Source organism: Branchiostoma floridae, chromosome 4, assembly GCF_000003815.2.
Source record: "Branchiostoma floridae strain S238N-H82 chromosome 4, Bfl_VNyyK, whole genome shotgun sequence".
NCBI classification, from domain to species: Eukaryota; Metazoa; Chordata; class Leptocardii; order Amphioxiformes; family Branchiostomatidae; genus Branchiostoma; species Branchiostoma floridae.
Genome location: NC_049982.1, coordinates 25,926,282 through 25,948,513, shown reverse-complemented (window position 1 = coordinate 25,948,513; position 22,232 = coordinate 25,926,282). Strand labels below are relative to the sequence as shown.

Below are 22,232 nucleotides of genomic sequence, written 5' to 3'. Positions count from 1 at the left end.
CCAAGGACAGGTCTATTTGCGTGTGTGTGGATGGTGTTCAGTACCAGAGATATGTGTGTTTACCTATGTGTGAATTGTGTCCAGCACCAGGGACGTGTTTGCCAGTGTGTGGATGGCGTTCAGCATCAGGAACTGGAGTGTTTGTGTGTAGATGGTGTTCAGGGACAGGTGTGTTTGCCTGTGTGTAGATAGTGTTCAGCACCAAGTACAGGTGTGTTTACATGTGTCTTGATGGTGGTCAGCACCAGGGACAGGCATGTTTTCGTGTGAATAGTGTTCAGCACTAACGACACGAAAGTTTGCTGGTGTGACCAGTAGAACACGAACAGACTACGAAATATCCAAACCGGAAACTCATCTGCCTCAGAAAGCCGCTAAAAGCCCAATAATCTTTTATTAGATTCTGCTATTTGCCAACCCCCATTCACGTACCAAAAATCATAAACATACATCCACGACTTCTCGTGTTATGCTTTTAACAAATAAAAGGACAAACAAACAGCACCTAAGCCATGACCTTCTTGGCAAAGGTACTGCAGCTATTGCACTGTAGTTGCATTGAAAAGAGACAAAATAATTTTGCGAAGGTAGGTTTTAGGAGTTCTTAGATATTAACAGTATTCAAATAGCCAGCTTCAGCCAATTAACACGACCGTGTACATAATACTAAACTTGGCTTGCGTGTTACGTGGCATTACGGATAAGCTATCGAATGAAGGCGAAGGACGCACCCTACAAGAACAGCAACCATCCGTGCTTGAGGCATTCTACACGGGTTCTATTCAAGACCGTGCAAACTGAAGCTATCTTGACTGGGTTGGAAGGTATGTGTACTTCTGTCAGGGGGTAATCAGTAAAAAGCAAATCTGTTTCGTAGACAGATTGTTATGCCTAATTATTCGGTCACAATCGCCCGCAGAGCAGCTCACGGGCTGAATGTAAGCAATTTGGGGGGGGGGGGTGATCCCCTCGTGGCCTCGTGGGACATCCTGTGGCTGCCGGGCTATATTTGGGCACAGCCAGGCCTCGGATTTTCACTTAAAAATCAGACAAACCTTTTTAACAGATGAAGTTTTATTTAAAAAAGTGTTGCAATTTCTGTTCTGCTGCTCGCGTTATTTTTATACATGTGGATTTTGGGATAGATGGTTGTTATGTTTTTATAACTGTTGGCAAAGATAGAGACCTTTCAGAAAAGCACAGTCGTTAGAAAACGTTTGACACTCTTCCACCCAGAATAGTCATCTGGTTTGTGATCAGGTTTGTTTTGTAAAGCGGAATAGGGGTGCCACACTGTTATTTTGTGACGTCGCACTCACAAGACAAATTACCAGAACTCGAACATTCATTTGTAATTCAGAAATAGGCAGCTTTCTAAGAAAAGTAAATATTAATGATATTCTTACAGCCTGATTCAGACAATTAACACGACAGTGTTCGTGAACAAAACTTAGCTTGTTTGTCACGCGGCATTACGGATAAGCTATCGAAGGCGAATAACGCACGCTACAGGAACAGCAACAACTGGTGCTTGGGGCATTGTATATGAGTCTCACTCAAGAAAGGGCAAACTGAAGCTTCTATGACTGGGTTGGAAGGTATGTGTGTTTCCGTTAGACTGATTTTATCGCGATTCTTACGGCCCGCCCCGCATTGCCGCAGGCGGGGAGGGGCCAATAAGTCCCGGACAGCGGAGTTTGCGTTACACAGACTATTTTTTTGCCAGTGGATGATCAGTAAAAGCACATCTGTTTACCTAGCTTAATGGGTTTAATTCTCCAGGTGGATCTGTGGTAGATTATTGTTATGTCCTATGGCTGTTGTCAAGAATAGACAGCTTTGAGAGAAGCAAACACCTGAAGCTACTTTGACTGGGTAGGAAAGTGTGTGCGTTTCTGCCAGTCGATGATGTTTTGTAGACAGTTTGCTGTAGCTAGACCAGGGTTGTTTCATTCTCCAAGGAGATATTGTGGTAGAGGTTTGTTTGTGTTTTCGTGACTGTTGGCAAGGATAGAGAGCTGTCCGACAAGGATAGAGAGCTGTCCGACAAGGATAGAGAGCTGTCCGAGGAGCACAGCTGTCAGAAAACACGTTTGACACTCTTCCACCCGAACATCTACTTAGAGATCAGTTTGGTTCTGTAAAGAGAAATAGGGCTGGTGCGTCGTGATATTTTAATTTTGGCGAGATTTTAACTCCCGAGACAAATTTTTCAACCAGTACCATAACATTAAGAGGGACCACGCCGGTCCATTCCAGGCCCAGTCTTATCAAAGCTTAGATAGGGACTATTTAGATACTTGCACAAGTCATTAACTTATGTCTGCACTTTTCAGAGCACGAAGTTTTTTGTAAAATTGCATTGCCTTTACGAGAGCGGCTAAGCGAGGGGTCTGTTATGATATTTCAGAAATAGGAAGGTGAACATTTTAAGAAAAGTGTTAGACTTTAATTCTTTTGCTGACTTGGTTATCTGTAAGGTACTCACAAAGGCACAAGACCGTCAGCGTCAGCAAAAAGAGTAAACAACCTCAATATTCATATTAAAACATTTAACTCTAGACAATCAATATAACCGCGTTATGTTTTAGAGATGATCAGGCGTGCGGCGCCATGATACTTTTATTTTGTGACGTAGTACTCCAAAACATTCTGGGACCAAGCCTTGACAAGCCCAGTCTGCTTAAACCTTATAAGCCTGTGATGTTCCCACAAGACAACTGCAGCTAGCTGCATGCCATACACTTTTAAGAGCCGGACCCGCAAAATCGGGAGCGGCTGAGCAATATCTCTGATTATTGTAATTTCAGAAATAGGCAGATAAAGTTTTATAAGAAAAGTGTTCAATTTTCTCTTTTTCTACCGTCGTGGCCATTTATCAGGGAAGTGCTTATATGGTTACAAGAAGAGTCGACAACCGAAATATTGATATTCAAATATCCAACTCTAGACAATCAACACAACCGTTATAACTTAAATCACGGTAATCCAAAGTTGTTTGTTACATGCTAGCACTAGGAATTGCAACTGAAGCACGTATCCTACAAGTACGGCAGAAAACACGTGGATAAATAGTTGTGACTTTCTGCCTGAAACACCTTTGAACAGAACATTTGGATCTCTGTCTGCTTGTGCGCAGATGCTGTTCAGTACCAGATTAGGTGTGTTTGTGATTGATTTCATGGTGTTGTAGGTGTTGCTCCAGTGACAGGTGTTTATGCCAGTGTTTGGATGTTGCTCAGCACCAAGAACAAGGACATGTGTTTGAAAAAGAACAGACCTCAATCAATAAATAAAAAACGTTTCGCTTCCACAGAAAGCAGCAAGGAGGACCATGATTAAATATTCTCTTCCTTTTGCCAACCCTTACCAAATACCATAATGATCCAGCGATTACTTCCTGTGCTATGGTGTTCGTAAAAGGACAAAGGGACACACAGCGCCGTAACCTTAATCGTCTTAGCGAATGTAATTATGTGCCACAATTTTGCTATGTATTTTCATTGCAATTCGACATATTTATTAAGCGTAGGTGGGAGCTTGTTTATGCAAATAGCCAGCTTCTGAGAATTAACATACCCGTGTATGTAACCAATAATACATTTGTGCAATTACCAAGAATCGAGATCGAGAAGTTGAATGTTATGCTAAACAATGCTTGTTTGTCACGCGACATTACAGAACAGCTACCGAAGTACGTACCCTGTAGCAATCTGTTTATAGGCAGATTGTTATGCCTAATGCTTAGGTAACAATTGAAAAAAGGGTCCCTGCCAGGTGGCTCACTGGCTGATTGTTGGCATATTTTGGTGTGATACTAGTACCTTCGCGGCCCTGTGTGGCACCCGGTGACTACCGGGCTATTTTGGGGCCCGGTCGGGCCCCATTTTGTTTTGTAAAACTCGGACTTGAGACCAGATTAACCTTAAAAAAACGATGAACATTTCATGAAAAGGGTTGCAGTTCTATTCTTCTGCTACCATAGTTATATGGCAAGAGCTTGCATTATGTATATACATGTACTAAGCAACATGTTTGTAATGGTATTTCAGAAATACTAGTAGGTAGAGGAAACATTTCAAGAGGTACCCAATGTCTACTCTTTTGCTGACATGGTTATCTGTAAGATACTTACATAACGTCACAAAAATGTCAGGAAAAGAGTCAACAACTTAGTATAGATATTCAAACGGCCAACTCCAGACAATTACCACAAGATAAACATATATTCTAAACCACAGTAAATTAACAAAACTAGCACTATAAGGCCACACCAATTCAATTTGTTGCTTCTCGGATTTCCCGACCCATTTTTTTCCGATTTGGAAAAAAATTAGTCCCAAGAAAAATAATATAGGTCTTGCTTTAGCAGACCTGTCTTTGGTATCAAATCAAAGGAAGAGATTCATTGGATAAAACATGCCATGAAAAGCTGAAAACTTGACTACTAACCTTGTTTTTTGTGTTATATAAGTTCACCCCAGACCTTTTGCATTTTTTTCTTTTTTTTTCGACCGACCGCCCCAATATTTTCTGGAAAAAACCGGGAAGCAACAAACTAAATTGGTGTGGCCTAAAGATATGGCTACTGAGACATGTGCGTTGTATCGTACAAGTATGGCAGCATACAAGAGGACAAAAAGGTCACCATTTTTCAACAGGACAGTTGAAAATTTTCTAAATTCTCCCATTTTAGGCCACACAAGCTCAATATCTTGGTTCACAAACATTTTAAAGTAATAGATGTAGCAAGAGGTCGAAATGCAGAACAAAGCACTTTGAGGACAACTTGAGTATGACTACAAGAATTATTTCTATAATCTCTTTTCATGTTGGTTGAGCATGTTTTTGACGTTAAGTTAACTTAAGATAGCTTTACAGAGGAGCTTTCTTTTCTGTTGGGATGGCAGGACGCCATGGGAGGAAAGCTGCGTCACGTAATAATTGTCCTTCTCATCATCCTCAACGAATTCAGCTGCAGCCTGCCAGAAGCTGTCTGCAGCTGTGCACCAACATCACTCTGCAGGTGCCGCAACCTGGGCCTCACCAGCATCCCTCAAAATCTTCCCACATCCATCTATCGTTTAGATTTGTCAGATAACCAGATAACAATAATTCAGTCTGGTGCGATTGCAAATCTATCCCAGCTCACCCACATGGATCTGTCCTCAAGCCAGATAACAGAGATTCAGCCTGGTGCATTTGTAAACCTACCCCAGCTCAAAGTGTTTTCCCTTCAATCCAACAAAATAAGAATGATTCAGGCAGGCACATTTGTTGATTTACCCCTTCTCGAAGAGTTGTGGCTTGATACCAACTTGATAACAACAATTCAGCCTGGAGCATTTGCAAATCTACCCCAGCTGCGGAAGTTGGTCATTAATAACAATTACAACCAGGTGACAATGATTCAACCTGGTGCATTTGTAAATCTCCCCCAGCTTCAAGGTTTGTACCTATACCGCAACAAGATAACGATGATTCAGGCTGGTACAGTTTCAAATCTAACCAGGTTACAAGAGTTGTACTTGTCCTACAACCAAATGACAAAGATCCAGGTAGGTACAATTGGGTATTTACCTCAACTAAGAGAATTGTCCCTGTCTTTCAACAAGATAACAATGATTAAGTCTGGTGCATTTGCAGATCTACCCAGACTACAAAAGCTGTTCCTGTCCAACAACCACATAACAAAAATTCAGGTATGTATTCCGCCAAGTGCACTTGCACCCCAGCTCCAACGTTTGCGCCTGAAAAGCAACGAGACAATGATTCAGTCTCATACATTTGCAAGTCTGTCCCGGCTACAATATTTGGACCTGTGCTCCAACCACATACATGTTGTAAGTGATTCTGTTACATTTGCAACACTGCCGCAACTCCAACATTTGGACCTTCGGTCAAACAAGATGTCTGACATCCCCCCTTCAGCTTTTGGCCTGTTGTCTTCAAATCTTACCATAAGACTTGACGAGAACCCCTGGCAGTGTGACTGTAGAATGGTTCCCTTCAGACTAAATATGACCAAATTCCTCCCATATAAAGACCAGATAATCTGTGCCCAACCTGACAAATTCAAGGGACAGAAGCTTGCAGATGTCGATCCTGACGAATTGATATGTGAAGAGCCAACGAATTCAACACTGCCGGTTGATATCCTAAAAGCCACTAACAACTGTTATAATGACACCGTCACCCCTCGCTTTCACTGGTACTTCAAAGGCAATGCTGACTCAGTAGCAGGTCCTGCAGGCAAAACAATCAAAACAAGAGCAACACTAAGCTCACCCCTTGTGATCACCTCAGACAAACCAGAAAGCAACAGTTCCTATGAATCTTCTCCCGGTCGATCAATACCTGTTCTCATTGCCTCTATTTGTGGTTCAGTAGCTGGTCTTGTCCTGGTTGTCACCATCATCATCACAATATGGCACAAGAGGAAGGCAACTCATCCTCCTTTAGGACTGAATCCCAGTGTTGGTGGCAACAAAAACGCAGCAGTTTCTGTGACGACCAGTGGTCATGATCACCAGTATGAAGATATTGACAACCATCATGACCAGATGGTGCATGGCCAGTCTGAGATGCAGGCTAACCTTAAATCTCTGAAAGCTGGAAATCTGTCACATAACGAACTGCTGGCTGCCTTAAAGCCAAATCCTATGTACGCAGGTGTGGGAGAACCACCAAAGGACCCAGAATCTACCAGTGGTCATGAACAGACAGAGCCCGAGCAGTCTCAGGCAATCACTGAATCCAACACAAACACCACAGATGCTATAGTGACCAGTGGTCATGATCGCCAGTATCAAGATATTGACAACCATCATGACCGGATGGCGCATGGCAAGACTCCTGCTAACACTGAATCTCTGAAAGCTGGAAATCTGTCACATAACGAACTGCTAGCTGCCTTAAAGCCAAACCCTATGTACGCAGGTGTGGGGATACTACCAAAGGACCTGGAATCTACCAGTGGTCACGACAAGACAGTGCAGGGTCAGTCTCAGGCCATCACTGAATCCAGCACAAACACCACAGCTGCTGCAGTGACCAGTGGTCATGATCAGACAGGGCAAGACCGGTCTCAGGTCATCACTGAATCCTTGGATGCTACAAATACATCGTATGGTACAGGACCAACTGCCTCGCTGCTGAATTCACTGTACAAAGATGTGGGGAAGTCTCCAGCCGTCACTGAATCCAACACGAGTTCAACAGCTGCTGGAGTGACCAGTGGTCATGATCAGACAGGGCAGGGCCAGTCTCATGCCATCACTGAATCCTTGGATACCAGAAATATATTGTATGGAAGAGGACCGACTGCCTCGCTGCTGAATTCGCTGTACAGAGATGTGGGTCAGTCTCATGATCAGGCCCTTACCGACTCCAACCCGAGCAACACAGCTCCTTTAATGACCAGTGGTCATGATCAGACTGGGCAGGGTCAGAGTCAGGCCATCACTGAATCATTGGAAACCAGAAATATGCATTATTAATGCAAGGTTTCCTGCAAAGTCCAACTAACAGAATGCCCTTCTCTGAGTCGCGTGGGGTAAATGTGTGTGTGTGTGTGTGTGTGTGTGTGTATGTATGTATGTATGCGTGTGTGCGTGTGTGTGCGTGTGTGTGTATGCGTGTATGTGTGTGCGTGTATACGTATGTGTTTGTGTGTGAGTGTATGTGTGTCTGTGTATGTGTGCGTATTTGTTGATGTTCATATATATATATATGTGTGTGTGTGTGTGTATGTAAGCGTGTATGTGTATGCGTGTATACGTAATGTGTGTATGTGTGTGTGTGTATGTGTGCGTATGTGTACATGTATATGTAAGTGTATGTGTGTGTGTGTGTGTGTGTGTGTGTGTGTGTGTGTGTGTGTGTGTGTGTGTGTGTGTGTGTGTGCATGTATTATGTGTGGGTGAGTGTGCGACAGTGCGTGAATGTATGTGCGGGTGTATGTGGTACTAGTAGTGTGTGTATGTATGCATGTGTGTGTATCAATTTCTTCTTACTTCCTTAGCTCTTAGACATTTGGTTAAGCAAAATTTCAGCAATGGGTCAAAGGCCAACATAGAGCGCTGGGGCAATATGACTATCCACTACATGAAATGGTGTACACCGAGGCATTCAAACATGTAAATTGATTTATAGTGTGGCCTAAATGAAGTGCTGAGAAGCAAGAGAATATTCATTATGGCAATAATACGTACGTTCAGTCTGCTAATCTACGACGTATATTACTGCAATCTGTAACAAAGAAGATAAAATAGGGCTTGAAAAAACAATTGAAATTAAGTGGGCCCGTGTGGCGAGACGTACAAGTAGCGGTAGGGTGTGTTTTAAACTCCCCAGAAGTCCTGGATTCTAATCCGCTGATATTTGACCAATCTTGTGCCCTTGGCAAAGGCATTCATATGACTTTCTTCACTTCACTCGGGTGGAAAAGAGTACCGATCTTCGGTTAGGGCCGTTCCTGGCCTAGGATATCACTTTCAATAGTATCTATTTATAGAGGTCTCGTATTTGAGGATAGCCAAAAGCACGTTAGAAAAACCCACACCTACCCGGAGTGAGTGGTTGAAAACCTATAGCTATATGGCCGTACCTGGGGCAGTTACTGTCATATTGAGGTCACCTAAGTTAGCGCCAAAACTATTGCGATTTAGCCCCGCCTATTATAAGCTCCTCACACATTAGCACATGGCTGCTAAGAGAGAGTAGTCGGCCCACCCAATAACAACAACAAACCTAACAAAAAACTCTAGGTCCAAAAATTCAGGGTGCATGAGTAAAACTTAATCCTAAATGCTTCTACCAGCAAGTACTAGCAGTTCGTGGATTGTGGCTACCTGTAGTTTAGAGGTGTTGTCGTAACGTGCCAGAGGAACACAACAGTCAAACCTGGCCGGACAATCATTTGCCGCAGGCCACATTCGGCCATGAGCCATATCAAACCAACCTTGTCCAAGTTTTACATAGTTAAGACCCTCTTCTAACTAGGGATGCGTACCTAAACCCACGGTTAGGTTTAGGTCCGGATTCGAATCCAGACGTTTCGGTTCAGTCCGGACCTGAACCCATTCGAATACAGTAAAATGTTATAATGGCATGGCGCGAGCAACTTGGCTGAATTAAGTTGCGACAACTTGCGAGACGTCGGGAATACAGCAATGGCCACCATAGACAGCGACGTGTGTAGATATTATCGTCTTTTTCCAGCGCAAATTTCATAATTTTTGGAAGGTTCAAGATGGTTTAGAACAAAAAGGATATATGTGAGCGCTACATTTTTTTACAAGTCCGGAACCGAATCACTTGGGTTTCCGTTACTTTGGACCTGAACCTAAACGTTTTTGCAAGGTTTTCGGTCTAGCGTACCGGTAGGCATCCCTACCCTAATCAACCTTCTTACAAAGCCAACAACCACAAGTCCCCATGGGACATTCATGCCCCAACGAACAAAACAAAATCGATGACAATTACTCCATGCACAACAAGCACAAATTGAACCTGTGAGAATTTTGAAACAGAAAAACTGGAATGACGTTTTTAAATTTTTTTAGGAACAGACCACATTTGACACAGGTCTGATGGTTAAACAATGTTTTATTGAAATTCATTCACAGAACAATATGGACTTTATAAACCATGGGTATCTCTTGCAGATATGAAAGATTTCTATATTATACGGACAAATGTAATTTGCTTTGGCCAACTACCAATTTGTCAACAAGTCAACCTCATTCACTATTTTTCCTAAGTGATTTGGGTGGTTGATGATACAAAGTGTGACTGTACTTTTATAAAGTACAGTGTGAAGATAACCTTAAGTTATGTTACATGTTAACAGTGCCTGGTGTATTTAAATCAATTTTGCCAAACTTGACGTTGCTTGCCTGAAGGCAAGGGAAAACAACTGAATCTTAAAGTTTGGTGTATTAACTTTTCATAGCTTTTAGTCACTTTTGTTCAGATGGCAAATGGTAGTGGACAACCTCAAATCAAAGACAGTGGAGTGGGCTCGAATAAAGTTCTAACGAGGAGCTATGCGGCTACAGTGTCCTTTTGAAGATGTGGCATGACTACCGAATGAGTGCATACGATTGAGATTGTCAACTACTATTTGCCCATTGCAGGATCAGATGTTATAATTTAAAATCCGAACAATGTTGTAGTTGTTGTAATGATTTATCATTGCTCAACCAAGAAGAAGGGAGGATGTTTTGTCATCCTGTGTTAAGAATAAACAAACGTTTGGAAGTCGAGTAGCAGAAGAGAGCAGAGAAGAACAAAGTACTGTAGGAACTCTCGATCTATTAAGTACCATCCCACTTACGACAGTTACGTTTTGTGTAAAAACTCGTTTTGTGTTAAAACATTACCATCATGATATCAATGTTGAAGTTTTCAGAATAAAAGTAACCATCACACCAGTGATACCTTTTTGTAATATAACATTACTTGTGGTTGTAACCATTTCTGTAATAAGAGGAAAACACAGAGAAGCAAAAAGTTTTGTTGTACCGGTTTGTTTTTGGCTGTGTTAACACTAACGTTTGAAATGTGATAACTAGAATAACTTTTGTCAGTCTTTGTTCCTTGGTGTTTCTTTTTAATTATATTTCAGCCATACCATAGGTATGGTGAAATATATTGTATTCGTAATGTTTCTTTCTTTCTTTCTTTCTTTCTTTCTTTCTTTCTTTCTCCTGTCAAATCTTCAGAACACAGTATCTCCCTTGTTCCTCAACCGAATGACTTGAAATTTGGCACAAGGGTAGAGTGGGCCAATACCCTCGGACGTTTTTTTCATTTTTTCCATATCTGTCTCTTAAATGATTTTATTAAGGTTTTTTGGTCATCTTAAGACCAAAACTGTATATTTGGGCCCCCTGTACCCTGGTATTATAACCGAATGAGCTGAAATTTGGTACAGATGTGCCTTGATAAGTCCCCCATATAGATTCAATATCAGTTTTGGTGTACAGTATAACCAAATACTTATTTTTGCGATTTTTTTGTCATTTTTATACCAAAAAAGGACACTTTTGGCTCCTGTACCTTGGTTTTAGAACCGGATGACCTGAAATTTAGTATAGGAGTGCCCTAGACATATGCGCACATGGATTCAATAACACTTGAGGCATACGGTACAATAAAATGCTCAATTTTGCGATTATTTGGCCATTTTATGACCAAAAAGTACACTTTTGGCTATTGTGCTCTGGTTTTAAAACCAAATGACCTAAATTTTGGTAAAAGGGTGCACTAGATATTTATTCAAATGACACATGTATAATTTTTGTCATAGACTACGTCAAAATGATATATTTGGGGATTTTTTTGTCATTTTCCAATAGCCAGAGGGGTCAATGACCTTAAGGTCGTTGACCCCCAGCTGCAGATTGGACCTACTGGCATATATGTCTATTTAATCTAATTAGATAGGTAACCAATCACTTAGCCTGAATCTATATCCTAAAGAGGGGGGGTGGCAGCCAATCAGCGAGCCCGGTGTTATCTGGAAGAGTCCATTCTTACACGGAGGGGTTCGTTTTTTTTTTAAATTCATCATTGGACTGGTGAAGTCTTTCAGTGGATGCATTTTTGGACAGGTCTATTTTGCAATTTTACAGAATGTGTGCTGGAAGAGTCTATTCTCGCACGGAGGGGGGATTTTTCAAAATTCATATTTTGGACTTTGGTGACTTCTAGTTTGTCAAAGTCTTTCAGTAGGGTTATTTTTGGACTGGTCTAATTTGCAATTTTACATGGGTGTTCTGGAAGAGTCCATTCTTGCATAGAGGGGGCTTTTTTTTAAATCCATTTTTTGGACTTCAGTGATTATGTCAAAGTCCTATTTTAGCGGATGTATTTTTGGACTGCTCTACTTTACATGGAAGAGTCCATTTTTTGCACACGGAAGGGGGATTTTTTCAAATTCAGTTTTGAACGGGTGATGATTCAAAATTCAATTTTAGTGGAAGTGTTTTTAGACTGGTCTATTATACCTTTTTATGCACTGGGACCTTTTTTGCTAAATTCAATTTTGGATTTGGTTTCTTATTCAAAAGGCCAAGGTTTCAGTGGGAGTATTTCTGGACTGGTCTATTGTGCAAATTCACATAGGGTGCACTGGAGTCCATTCTTGAACGGGGGAATTTTGTAAGACTCATTTTTGGGTTAAACCGTCATTAGTAAAAGTGATTTTTCAAATGGGTGATTTTGAAATAGCCTATTGTTGCATGGGGAGGGAGATGGCTGAAATATGCTGTATTTGCTCTCAAGCAAATGTCGGCCTTTCTAGTTAGCTCTGTCATTACATCACACAGTCCCACATTTGTGAATAAGATAAGATAAAACCTTATATTCAGCCAAATCAAGAAAGTTATTTTGCTTTTAATATCAACGTACGTCCTGTAACGTTAACGTTAGTCCATCACACTATATGGAAAATCCGGTTTCGATTTAAGTTAGGTCAAAGGTCAAAGTTCGCATGAAAACCTGAAATCTTCCTAGCTGGTGGAGCGACGGTTTCTTCACTTTACTAGTCCCCAGGCAGTGTTAGATATGGACGTAACAAACCATGCGCACTCTAACAGTGTTCTACGAGAGCTGAACGAACTGAGGGGTCGGGCGGAGCTGACTGACGTGGTTCTGGAGGTGGAAGGGAGAAGGTAAAATGGGGGAGGGGGGTAGATGGGTAACTCACTGGTACATGTAGTTCCTAAAAACATTGTTTTGACATGAGTGATACTCAATATATTGCCAACTATACACGTGGCTGTTACAGCCAAACAAATAAATCAAATCTTTGCACTGTTGAAACTTGACAGGAATAACCTGTCAATAGCCTTGTCCTAAATAAATCAAATCAATTCTCACCATGCAAGTACTAAGTAATGCCCAAGAATGAAACAATACATGTATTTTTATAGTTTCCCCTGCCATCGCGCCGTCCTGGCATCGTGCAGTCCCTACTTCCGTACCATGTTCACCAGCGGATACGCGGAGGCCAAACAGGAGAGGATCAGCATCCAGGATGTGAGTGAGGTAGCAATGGCAACCATTCTGGACTACGCCTACACTGGCTGCCTTCGGACAGAGCCAGACCAGGTCCAGGCTGTGATGTCTGCTGCCAGACTGCTGCAGGTGAGGATACTGCTCCCAAGTCTTCATATACATTTGTATAGGCAGGAAAGCAAAGATGAGATGTACACTTTATGGTCACCTGGTCAGAACTGATCTAGATTGGCCATGGGGGGACCTGGTCACAACACATGTACATGTATATGTGCGACCATGAAAATGAAACAAAAGAAGTCAGTAGAAACAGTCTCCTGGCTCCCGGGATTACAGTCTGCTGACTCTGCTCGCTCCTGGGAGTCCAATCCGCACCGAACCCAGGCCACTAGCTCACAAACCCTACGCTGCTAACCTCTACACCAAAAGGTCAGACCCGTTTGGCATGGTCAGTTTGGTGACGCTTGAACCCCACTGTTGTTACAACAACTTGATTATGGAGATGCCATTTTTAGACTCATTACTCTTGTCAGTCTTTGTCCCTTAGTGTTTTGTAGTTCGACATATAGCACAATTTGGGGCATGTTAAGTTCTGTGTACTAATGCACTTTATCCCTTTACGCTCTCCATGTATCGGCATGAAACTGATAACTGCAGAATGGTCTGTGTAACTGGTGCCATGTGTTTTGCCTCCAGTTGGATTTTGTAGGTCGTAAGACAGCAGAGTACATGAAGGACCGTCTGGACGTGTCCAACTGTGTGGATGTGTTGATGTATGCTGACATGCTGGCAGACTGTGGCCTAGTCAAGGCCAGTAAGAGGTACATGGCATCCAGGTCAGTCTGATGGCTGTTACTCACATTGTAAAATGAATTATATTGATTTGACTGTCCAACGGCACCAACAATTTGTGTTTTAACATTTATAAATGAACTTGTTCCACAGGTTCGACCAGGTGGCTATACAACCGTCCTTTGTCCAGTTACCCCTGAACCACCTCCAGTCATTGCTTGACAGGGATGATCTAATGACCAACTTAGAAGACAACGTTGTGCAAGCTGCTCTGAGATGGGTTGACTTTAACCAAGAAGATCGTTTGCAGCACCTGTCTACCCTTTGCAAGTCATTACGTCAGTCCCTTATTAGTTCAAAACTATGTGCTGAAATTGAGAGTAAGTTGCTGTCAATAGACAGCACGTTAGTTTACAGTGACAGCACAACCCAGCGGCTGGGACAGGTGCGAACTGAACTACAAATTTTCCTAAGACAAGCTATATCGAAAGATGATTCTGCTCCTTGCTATGACCCTTCCACAGGCCGACTATATGCAATGAATATGCCTGAGAACCTGGACAGCTTCTCTAGATCTGTGACAGTAACTTGTGACGGTGAGCTGTACCTGGCAGGTGACATTGTTACCAAGAGAGAAACTGGTATGTATGACAAACAGAAGAAATTTTACCAGTACAACCACCTCCTGAACACCTGGGAACCAAGGCGTGGGATGACTACACCCAGAGCCAGGTATGTCTCTCTGTTCAAGCTGCTGATTTCTTACCTGAAAGTATTTACAAAAGGCAGATTTCCATGTTCTAGTGTCTAAATTCTTTAAGTAATAAATGAAGGGATTTTCCATGTTTAGTATTGAAGATATCTTAGAAAAATGCCAGCGTGTTGGTGTGTGGGGTGATAATCTTTTCCTGTATCCCATCTTCCCAGGTGTGGACTAGTGTATTTGAATGGGTACATATATGCACTTGGTGGTGACGACACGAAGGAAACAGCAGAGAGGTATGACCCTAGCAGTGATGAGTGGACGTCCATACCACCCATCCCTCACCCTGTGTCCTCAGAGGTCTCTGGCATGACTCTCAATGACAGCATCTATGCTTTAAGTAAGGAAGGCTGCTACTGCTTCAATACCACAGAGAACAAGTGGAGCAAGATAGCAGACATGCTTCAGAAAATGCATCCTCAGGCTGTCACCTATCAGGGGTGTATCTACTGTATAGACTCCAACGATGACTGTGGAAGCAATTCATCACGTTATGTAGAGATGTACAACCCTGAAACAGATGAGTGGAAGAGGACAGGCCCTTTTTTCTTCGACACAGCAACCCTGATGACGTATGGAAAGACGCTGTACCTCCTTACCGTACACAATGGCGATGACGCAGACGAAAGAGAAGTGGACCGCACCACGCTTGTCATTCGCCAGTACCAGCCAAAGACAGACTCTTGGCTGTTGCTAAGAGAAGGCAGGCCAGTTCCCCCCTTGGCACGGTGGTTGAATTTGTCGTGTAGCACAGACTGCCTGACGGTAAGGATGATCCAAAGTTTTCTTGGGAATACAAAGGCATACAAGCGTGATTATCGTGGTGTAGGCCGGCGTCGTGACGGGTCATACAGAGGCGGAAGCTCAGACTCCAGTGACAGTGATGACCTATCGGACCAAGAGGACAGTGATGAGGACGATTCTGATGAAGACAGACAAAGTGGAACTGATGATTGAGACATCTGAGATGCTGGAACATCATGGAAGACGTTTCTTCTTCAACTGATTGAGTCACACAGAAGTCATGTAGAAGTTTTTGAAACACTTTGATTGCTATAAGATAAAGATCTACAATAACATGATTCCAAAGTTGCTAATAAATACTGGCCAGTTGTGAAATGTTTTCGACACTGATTCCCCTATATGTGGAACGTCATAATTGAGAAGTTGGAAAATACAATTAGTTTAAAGCCTAGCATTTCAGATTGTAGAAGACTGAAACTATAACCTTATAAGTAAGGTCTCATCATTACATGAAGCTGCATTAAGCTTGATGACGTATTTGTGTATTTTATCATTTTGTGTTTGGAAATGTGACCTTAGCATGAACTAAACAAGGATGGCACACTGTTTTTTACAGAAGAAAATGTATACAAATATAGCAGACATATAGCAAGTATTTGAATGTGAAAAATAAGACCACAGAGAATTGAAATACTCTCCTTAACCCCATAGTATAAGCCACATATGTACATCTTACTTTCTGTTGCTTAATTCATACCATTAATTTGATTTTTTCTTTATTGCAACATTCACCATACATACTATGTGTTTACTTTACTCCATTATTCATCATTAATTCAAACCATTGATTATTACTTGATTACATGTATTATTACTGTATTGTTATGATGATGATAATTTGTTGATGTTATCTTATTGCATGTAGACACCGTATGACTGACTGACTAACTGACTGAACGCATGTATTAATTTACTTCATAATTCATGATCATAATTAATGTTGTTTAGCTCAATGGAGGAGGGCTTAATATAAGCCACGCGTGCTTCCCCCCCCTCCTCCTGCACTTTTTTTATTCATTGCAATATTGTATTTTGTTTAATGTAATATTTTTGTTGTGTTAATCAATAAGCAAGCAAACAAAACAAACAGACAGTCAAACCTGGCTGGTCAACCGTTTCCCGGATCCCACCTTCGGTCATGAGCCATATCAAGAATGTTAAAATAGGACATATCAAACCAACCTTATCCACTTTTACATGATTAAGACCCTCTGTTAACTAACTTCTAACATTTCTGCATTTTCCATGGGCCATTCAAATTTACGCCAATTTTTAATAGCAAAACAAAATTGATGACAATTATTCCATACACTATTAGTACAGTAAATTCTCACTAGTTTAATTCGTACTTAGGACAATCTTAAAAGTTGTGCTAAGTACGAATTAAACCAGTGAGAATTTTGACACAGAAAAACTGGAATAGTTTCTTATGTTGTTTTAGGAAGAGAGAGCGTACCCAAAGGCCTGATTTGACACAGGTCTGATGGTGAAACAATAAAAAATTGAAATTCACTCATATAACAATAAGGAGTTTATAAAGAAAATGAGGTGTGTATTGAACAATTTTATGTGTTTATCCCAACTACCAATTTGTCAACAACTCAACGTCATTTACTATTTTTCTCAGCACATTGATGAGACCAAGTTTGACTGTACTTTTAAGTTACTTGATTAATCAATGGACTTTAATTCTACATTAAATTACATTGCTAAGATAAACCTTTAGTTATGTAAATCCGCGTGGGACCGCGTGGCACAGCGGTATTGTGTTCGGTCCGTGACCGAGAGGTTGCGGGTTCGAATCCAGCTGCGTGTCACCAATCTTGTGCCCTTGGGAAAGGCACTTTACAGGACTTTACTCACTTAACTCAGGTGAAAATGAGTACCTAGTTCAAGATCAAGTCAAAGTCAAGGGTGTGGGCTCGAATTAAGTTCTAACGAGTTTAAACGTCTTGTGTAAAATGATTGCCATCATGATATCACTGTTGAAGTTTTCAAAATGAAAGTAACCAGTAATGCCTTCATTTGTCCTTTTTTGTACTATTACTACAATTGTGGTTGTAACCATTTCTGTAATGGGAAGGGAAACACAGAGAAGCAAAAACTTGTTTTATTTTGTTTTAACGGTTTGTTTTTGGCTGTGATAGAATAACTTTTGTCAGTCTTTGTTCCTTAATGTTAGTGTTTCTTAGCTCTGTAGTTACACCACACGACCCCACATATGTGAATAAGATAAGATAAGACATTATATTCAGCCAAATCAAGGCTCCTCGGCCAAATCTACAAAGTTATTTCGCTTTATCAACGTAAGTCCTGTAAGTCCATCACACTATATGGAGAATCCGGTATCGATATGAACTTAGGTCAAAGGTCAAAGTTCGCATGAAAACTTGAAATCTTCCTTGCTTGGCGGGAGGAACGACGGAGCGACAGCTGTCCTTCACTTTAGATCCCCAGGCAGTGGTAGACATGGACGTAACAAACGACGTGCACTCTAACAGTGTTCTAAGAGGCCTGAACGAACAGAGGGGGCGGGCAGAGCTGACTGACGTGGTTCTGGAGGTGGAAGGGAGAAGGTAAGATGGGGGAGGGGGGTAGAGGGATCCTGTAGTGTACACAGTGTACAGTAACTGGTCCTCTGGGAAGAACGGCCTGCATGTTGGCCGACAGGGCTTACCAGTATAAATAAAGGTGAACTGAACTCACTGGTAGTTCCTTAAAAAACATTGTTTTGACGTGGTCCATTGAGTGATATATTGATATATAGTGATATAAAGGTCTTCATTCATTATATTGAGTGAAACTATACATATGCACGTGGCTGTCTCAGCCAAACATATAAACCAAGAATTTTTCTGTCAGTGGAAGCAAGGAGGTTGAAAAAAGAATGGCGGAACAGGTGTTCATGACCTTTTGCTTGACTATCACTACCGACTGACATGACTGACTCGCCCTATGAACGAATGTTTATCAATTTGAAAGTATTTGTGTGCTTCATGTCAATTAGAATTTTCTTTGCACTATTGACAGGAACATCCTGTCAATAGCCTTGTCCTAACTAAGGTCAATTCTCACCATGCAAGTAATGACCAAGAATGAAACATGTTTTCACAGTTTCCCCTGCCATCGTGCCGTCCTGGCCTCGTGCAGTCCCTACTTCCGTACCATGTTCACCAGCGGCTATGCAGAGGCCAAACAGGAGAGAATCAGCATCCAGGATGTGAGCGGGGTAGCCATGGCAACCATTCTGGACTACGCCTACACCGGCCGCCTTCAGACAGAGCCAGACCAGGTCCAGGCTGTGATGTCTGCTGCCAGACTGCTGCAGGTGAGGATAATGCTCCAAAGTCTTCATATACATGTGTAACGTTATACGCAGGAAAGCAAAGATGAGATGTACACTCTATGGACGCCTGGTCAGAACTAATGTAGACTGGCCATGGTGGACCTAGTCACAACACATGTACATGTATATGTGCGACCATGACGATGAAACACAAGAGGTGAGTACAAACAGCAGAGATCCTGGCTCCCGGGATTACAGTCTCCTGGCTCCAGGAGTCCAATCCGCACCGAACCCAGGCCACTAGCTCACAAACCCTATGCTGCTAACCTCTACAACAAAAGGTCAGACCCGTTTGGCATGGTCAGTTTGGTGATGCTTGAACCCCACTGTTGTTACAACTTGGTTATGGAGATGCCATTTTTAGACTCATTACTCTTGTCAGTCTTTGTCCCTTAGTGTTTTGTAGTTCGACATATAGCACAATTTGGGGCATGTTAAGTTCTGTGTACTATCCTGTAATGCACTTTATTCCTTTACGCTCTCCATGTATCGGCATGAAACTGTTAACTGCAGAATGGTCTGTGTAACTGGTGCCATGTGTTTTGCCTCCAGGTGGATTTTGTAGGTCGTAAGACAGCAGAGTACATGAAGGACCGTCTGGACGTGTCCAACTGTGTGGATGTGTTGATGTATGCTGACATGCTGGGGGACTGTGGTCTAGTCGAGGCCAGTAAGAGGTATATGGCATCCAGGTCAGTATGATGGCTGTTACTCACATTGTAAAAACAGCCGTCGAGGCGAAGAGAAAGACGAGGAAAGCCCATCAAAATAGGACTGCAAACCAGCAAACATGAATTATATTGATTTGATTGTCTGTTTCAAACAGCAATAACTTAAACTGCATTCACAGTGTATGCTCTAAGTTTAACATATATAAATCAACTTGTTGCACATTGTAACCTTCTCAGGTTCGACCAGGTGACTCTACATCCGTCCTTTGTTCAGCTGCCTGTGAACCACCTCCAGTCATTGCTAGACAGGGATGATCTAATGACCAACTCAGAAGACAACGTTGTGCAAGCTGCTCTAAGATGGGTCGACTTCAACCAAGAAGAGCGTAGTATGGAGCACCTTTCTACCCTTTGCAAATCATTGCGCCAGTCCCTTATCAGCACAATACTGTGTGCTGAAATTGAGAGTAAATTAGTATCAACAGACAGAAAGATAGTTTACAGTGACAACACAACCCAGCGGCAGGGACAGGTGCGAACTGAACTGCAGGTTTTCATAAGAGAAGGTTTCTCGGACTCCTCGGAGCATTTTTCTGATGATGAGTGTTCTGCTCCTTGCTATGACCCTTCCACAGGTCGACTGTATGCAATGAATATGCCTGAGAACCTGAACACCGTCACTAAATCTGTGACAGTAACTACTGATGATGAGTTGTACCTGGCAGGTGACATTACAGAAACTGGCATGAAGGACGGACAGAAGAAATTTTACCAGTACAACCACCTCCTGAACACCTGGGAACCAAGGTGTGAGATGATTACACCCAGAGCCAGGTATGTCTCTCTGTTTCAATCTGATGATTTCTTGAAGACATTTACAAAAGACAAAATTCCTTAAGACGATATGCTGTATTAGTACCCCTACTGTTACATTATTGTATGTGTGGAAAAAGGTTGAGGGAATTCCCCCAAGACTTCATGATGTCACTGTGTAGGCTTGCAGCTTGTGTACAGATTTGGTTTGGTTTGCTTTGGTATACAGATCTCCATTAGTGACTGATATGTCAGTATTCTTCCTGGAGTCCGGGCGATTTGTGGAGAATCTCCAATTCTAGACGCAAAGGATTTTGCACCATCGCACACTGCACCATCGCACACCGCACCATTGCACGTGTGGGTGTTCTTTAACGTGCCTGGAGTATGGCTCTCCCCAGACACGGGACCTCCATTTTACGTCTTATCTGAGGGATGGCCCTAGCCGAAGCTAATTACTAGTAATAATTTTCAGCTGAGAAAGGTGAGGAAAGTCGTGTTAAGTGCCTTTCCCAAGGGCACAAGATCGGTGATATGGTAGCCGGATTCAAACCTGAGACCTCTCGGTCCCGAGCCGAACACATGGCCACTGTGCTATGCCGTTCCGCATGTTTGGTCATGTTTGGGTCAGTGCAACTGCCATGTATCAAAGTTTAACTGTAAAACATTTCCTGTATCTTTCTTCCGCAGCTGTGGTCTGGTGTATCTGAAGGGGTACATCTATGCCATTGGTGGTGATGACACCAAGGAAACAGCGGAGAGGTACGACCCAAGTTGTGACGAGTGGACGTCCATACCACCCCTCCCTCACCCCATATCCTCGAAATTCTGTGCTGTGACTCTCAATGACAGCATCTATGTCATAAGTAATTTCGAAGGCTGCTACAGCTTCAGTACCACAGAGAACAAGTGGAGCAAAATAGCGGACATGCTTTATCCAACAGAGCATCCTCAGGCTGTCACCTATCAGGGGTGCATCTACTGTATAGAATGCAATGGAAAATGTGGAGACTCGAGTTGTGTAGAGATGTACAACCCTACAACAGATGAGTGGAAGATGACAGGAAAGTACTTTTATTTCTTTGACACAGCAACCCTGATGACGTATGATGCTAAGACCATGTACCTCCTCACCATACACAGTAGCGATGACCCAGAATTTGATACTGATAGGGATGGGGGCTGCACTACGCTTAACATTTGCCAGTACCAGCCAAAGACAGACTCTTGGCGGTCTCTAAAAGAAACCCAGCCAGTACCTCCCTTGGCACGGTGGCTGAATACTGCGTGTAGAACCAAGTGCCTGACAGTAAGGATGATCCCAATGTGCCTTGGGGATCCAAAGGCATACGAGATGGATTATTGTTGTGTGGGAGGGTATAGCGACGATAGTTTCCCAGACAACAGTGACAGTGATGACCCATCGGACCAAGAGGACAGTGATGAGGACAATTCTGTTGAAGACGGACAGAGTGAAACTGATGATGGGGACATATGAGATGGTGGAACATCATGGAAGATTTTTCTTAAACTGACTGAGTCACTTCAGTCACGACTGAAGTCATGTAGAAGTTTTTGAAACACTTTCTCATTGCTATAAGATAAAGAGCTACACTAACATGTTTCCAAAGTTGCCAATAAATACTGGCCAGTTGTGAAATGCCTTTGATACTGATCCCCCTAGATGTGGATGGTTGTTGTTAACTATATCTACTTTTATAGTGTAAACCCTGTATTAAACATTATATGATGTTTGCAATGTTTGCAAAAAGTAGTTTTTTATATCATACTTTTCGTTCCTGAAAGCCCCCCGGCTGGGCCCTGGTTTGGAAATGTGGCGTAGGCCTAACTCTGTGCAGGATAACTCCCCAGAGTTCTAATCTAGGTCAGCGTGCCTTACTGCCTGAACTACCCAATAGGTTCTGTCATCATTATCAGGCCCTGCTAGAGCCTGCCACCAGGTATCTCAAGACGGGGCCAAGCTCGCTTCCACAGCAAACTCCCACAGAAAACTCGC

General features: G+C 42.4%; 3 protein-coding genes across 3 annotated transcripts; all 3 read left to right on the top strand.

Moving 5' to 3' along the window:
• Positions 1 to 12,484: 12,484 nt before the first annotated feature.
• Positions 12,485 to 17,390, top strand: LOC118414182 (kelch repeat and BTB domain-containing protein 8-like). The gene is made up of 5 exons (XM_035818044.1): positions 12,485 to 12,680; positions 12,942 to 13,155; positions 13,723 to 13,862; positions 13,972 to 14,550; positions 14,746 to 17,390. Exons 1-5 carry the CDS (start codon positions 12,574 to 12,576, stop codon positions 15,536 to 15,538), a joined length of 1,833 nt encoding a protein of 610 aa, XP_035673937.1. The 5' UTR covers positions 12,485 to 12,573; the 3' UTR covers positions 15,539 to 17,390.
• Positions 17,391 to 17,761: 371 nt separating this feature from the next.
• Positions 17,762 to 19,433, top strand: LOC118413689 (kelch repeat and BTB domain-containing protein 8-like). The gene is made up of 3 exons (XM_035817217.1): positions 17,762 to 17,961; positions 18,500 to 18,713; positions 19,284 to 19,433. Exons 1-3 carry the CDS (start codon positions 17,855 to 17,857, stop codon positions 19,431 to 19,433), a joined length of 471 nt encoding a protein of 156 aa, XP_035673110.1. The 5' UTR covers positions 17,762 to 17,854.
• A 209-nt stretch (positions 19,434 to 19,642) lies between these two features.
• On the top strand, positions 19,643 to 21,970 carry LOC118414183 (kelch repeat and BTB domain-containing protein 2-like). Its single transcript, XM_035818045.1, has 2 exons — positions 19,643 to 20,236; positions 20,906 to 21,970. Exons 1-2 carry the CDS (start codon positions 19,722 to 19,724, stop codon positions 21,711 to 21,713), a joined length of 1,323 nt encoding a protein of 440 aa, XP_035673938.1. The 5' UTR covers positions 19,643 to 19,721; the 3' UTR covers positions 21,714 to 21,970.
• The last annotated feature ends 262 nt before the right edge of the window (positions 21,971 to 22,232 follow it).

What these genes read in the sequence shown, in the direction of transcription:
- LOC118414182 (XM_035818044.1), top strand. Translation starts at nt 12,574, where the DNA reads ATGGACGTAACAAACCATGCGCACTCTAACAGTGTTCTACGAGAGCTG. An exon ending in CTGGAGGTGGAAGGGAGAAG is followed by an intron (nt 12,681 to 12,941) that starts GTAAAATGGGGG and finishes GTATTTTTATAG; the next exon opens with TTTCCCCTGCCATCGCGCCG. An exon ending in AAGAGGTACATGGCATCCAG is followed by an intron (nt 13,863 to 13,971) that starts GTCAGTCTGATG and finishes CTTGTTCCACAG; the next exon opens with GTTCGACCAGGTGGCTATAC.
- LOC118413689 (XM_035817217.1), top strand. Translation starts at nt 17,855, where the DNA reads ATGGACGTAACAAACGACGTGCACTCTAACAGTGTTCTAAGAGGCCTG. An exon ending in CTGGAGGTGGAAGGGAGAAG is followed by an intron (nt 17,962 to 18,499) that starts GTAAGATGGGGG and finishes ATGTTTTCACAG; the next exon opens with TTTCCCCTGCCATCGTGCCG. An exon ending in CTGCTGCCAGACTGCTGCAG is followed by an intron (nt 18,714 to 19,283) that starts GTGAGGATAATG and finishes TTTTGCCTCCAG; the next exon opens with GTGGATTTTGTAGGTCGTAA.
- LOC118414183 (XM_035818045.1), top strand. Translation starts at nt 19,722, where the DNA reads ATGACCAACTCAGAAGACAACGTTGTGCAAGCTGCTCTAAGATGGGTC. An exon ending in ATGATTACACCCAGAGCCAG is followed by an intron (nt 20,237 to 20,905) that starts GTATGTCTCTCT and finishes TTTCTTCCGCAG; the next exon opens with CTGTGGTCTGGTGTATCTGA.